Source organism: Motacilla alba, chromosome 27, assembly GCF_015832195.1.
Source record: "Motacilla alba alba isolate MOTALB_02 chromosome 27, Motacilla_alba_V1.0_pri, whole genome shotgun sequence".
In the NCBI taxonomy this organism is placed as follows: Eukaryota; Metazoa; Chordata; class Aves; order Passeriformes; family Motacillidae; genus Motacilla; species Motacilla alba.
The window spans coordinates 2,364,753-2,366,271 of NC_052042.1; the positions used below are offsets into that span (position 1 = coordinate 2,364,753).

The 1,519-nt window shown below is 41.9% G+C and overlaps 1 protein-coding gene across 1 annotated transcript; it reads right to left on the reverse strand.

Annotated features, from left to right (window-relative positions):
* LOC119712025 (olfactory receptor 10C1-like) lies at nt 1-939 on the reverse strand. Its single transcript, XM_038162821.1, has one exon. The coding sequence runs from the start codon at nt 937-939 to the stop codon at nt 1-3; it is 939 nt and encodes a 312-aa protein (XP_038018749.1).
* Nucleotides 940-1,519: the final 580 nt, after the last annotated feature.

Below are 1,519 nucleotides of genomic sequence, written 5' to 3' on the forward strand. Positions count from 1 at the left end.
TCATTTCCACACTAAATTAATTTTTCGCCATTTTTTCTTCAGGGCTCCTTTCACCTCCTTATTCCTCAAGCTGTAAATGATGGGATTCAATAAGGGAGTCAGCACAGAATAAGAAAGCGAGAGGAATTTATCCACAGCTGCACAGTAGGTGGATTTTGGCCTCAGATACACAGAGCCTGCAGTGCCGTAAAACAGAGTCACAACCAGGAGGTGTGAGGAGCAAGTGGAAAACGCCTTCTGCTGGCTCTCAGCTGATACCATGTGAAGAATTGTGGAAATTATATGAATATAAGAATAAATGATCAGTAAGAAAGGGCTGAGAATAGCAAAGACAGCCACCAGGATGACCTGGAGCTCTCTTGGGAAGGTGTTGCCACAGAGCAGGTCCAGCAGGGGCTGAATCTCACAGAAGAAGTGGTCGATGGCAGAGCCACACAAGGGTGAGCTGAAGGTTATGAGGGTGTGAATTAAGCCCACGGCAGTCCCACAAATGTAACTCCCAGCAACCAGGCTCCTGCAGACCCTGCTGCTCATGATAATTGTGTAATGCAAGGGGTGGCAAACTGCAAAATAACGATCCAGGGACATGGCAGCCAAGAGAAAGCATTCAGCAACCCCGAAGAAAAGGAAGGAAAACATTTGCGTTGCACATCTTGTCTTGGAAATACTTACGGTTCCCACCATCAGGTTCTCCAGAATGGTTGGGATAATGACTGATAAATAGCAGATATCCAAACAGGACAGCTGAGTGAGGAAGAAATACATCGGGGTGTGAAGGCTGGTATCAGTGTTTATTGTGAAAGCTATCACTGTGTTAGCCATCAAGGTGAGAATATAAAGAGATAATAAAACTACAAAGAGCAAAGGATGCCAATGAGAGATTCCAGAAAAACCCAGGAGTCTGAATTCACTGAGTCCACTGAGGTTCCCAAGGATCATCCTTCTTTGTCTTAGATGAAGCTGCAAACAGCCAGGCAAATCTGCAATCAAAATACAACTGCCTGCTTCAACAGACAAAAGGATCACTGGAATTTATGTGAAAAGATCTTCTGAACAGATTATAAAGGTTTCTAAATAAAATAAGGCAGCCTTATGTGTTTATTTTTGTCTCTATTTTTGACATATTCTTCTTTCATAGCATTGCCTTTAAAGTCTGCATATTCACTACTGTCTTCAAATGCTCAGCTACCATTTTTACCCTGCAGAAAAAGAAAAAAAAAATTATGGCAGATATCTTTTTATGGACTAATCAGTTCAAGTGCCAAAATCATCAGTAGCAACATTTGAATATAACAAAGGTAATGTCTCTGTTACCTGTTATGGAGCGTGGTGGAAGAAGAGGAAGGGAAAAAATCCCCTAAATTATGAGGTCTCCAGAAAAGCTTTCAACTCTGAGCACTCTGCAGTGAAGCAGAAGAGAGGCTTTTCCACAGCTCTTTATACTGTATTTATATTAAAAGTCCACTGAGACTGGCTAGTGCTGATTGGAGCAATAAGGAATAGTTGTTAGTGATTGGAT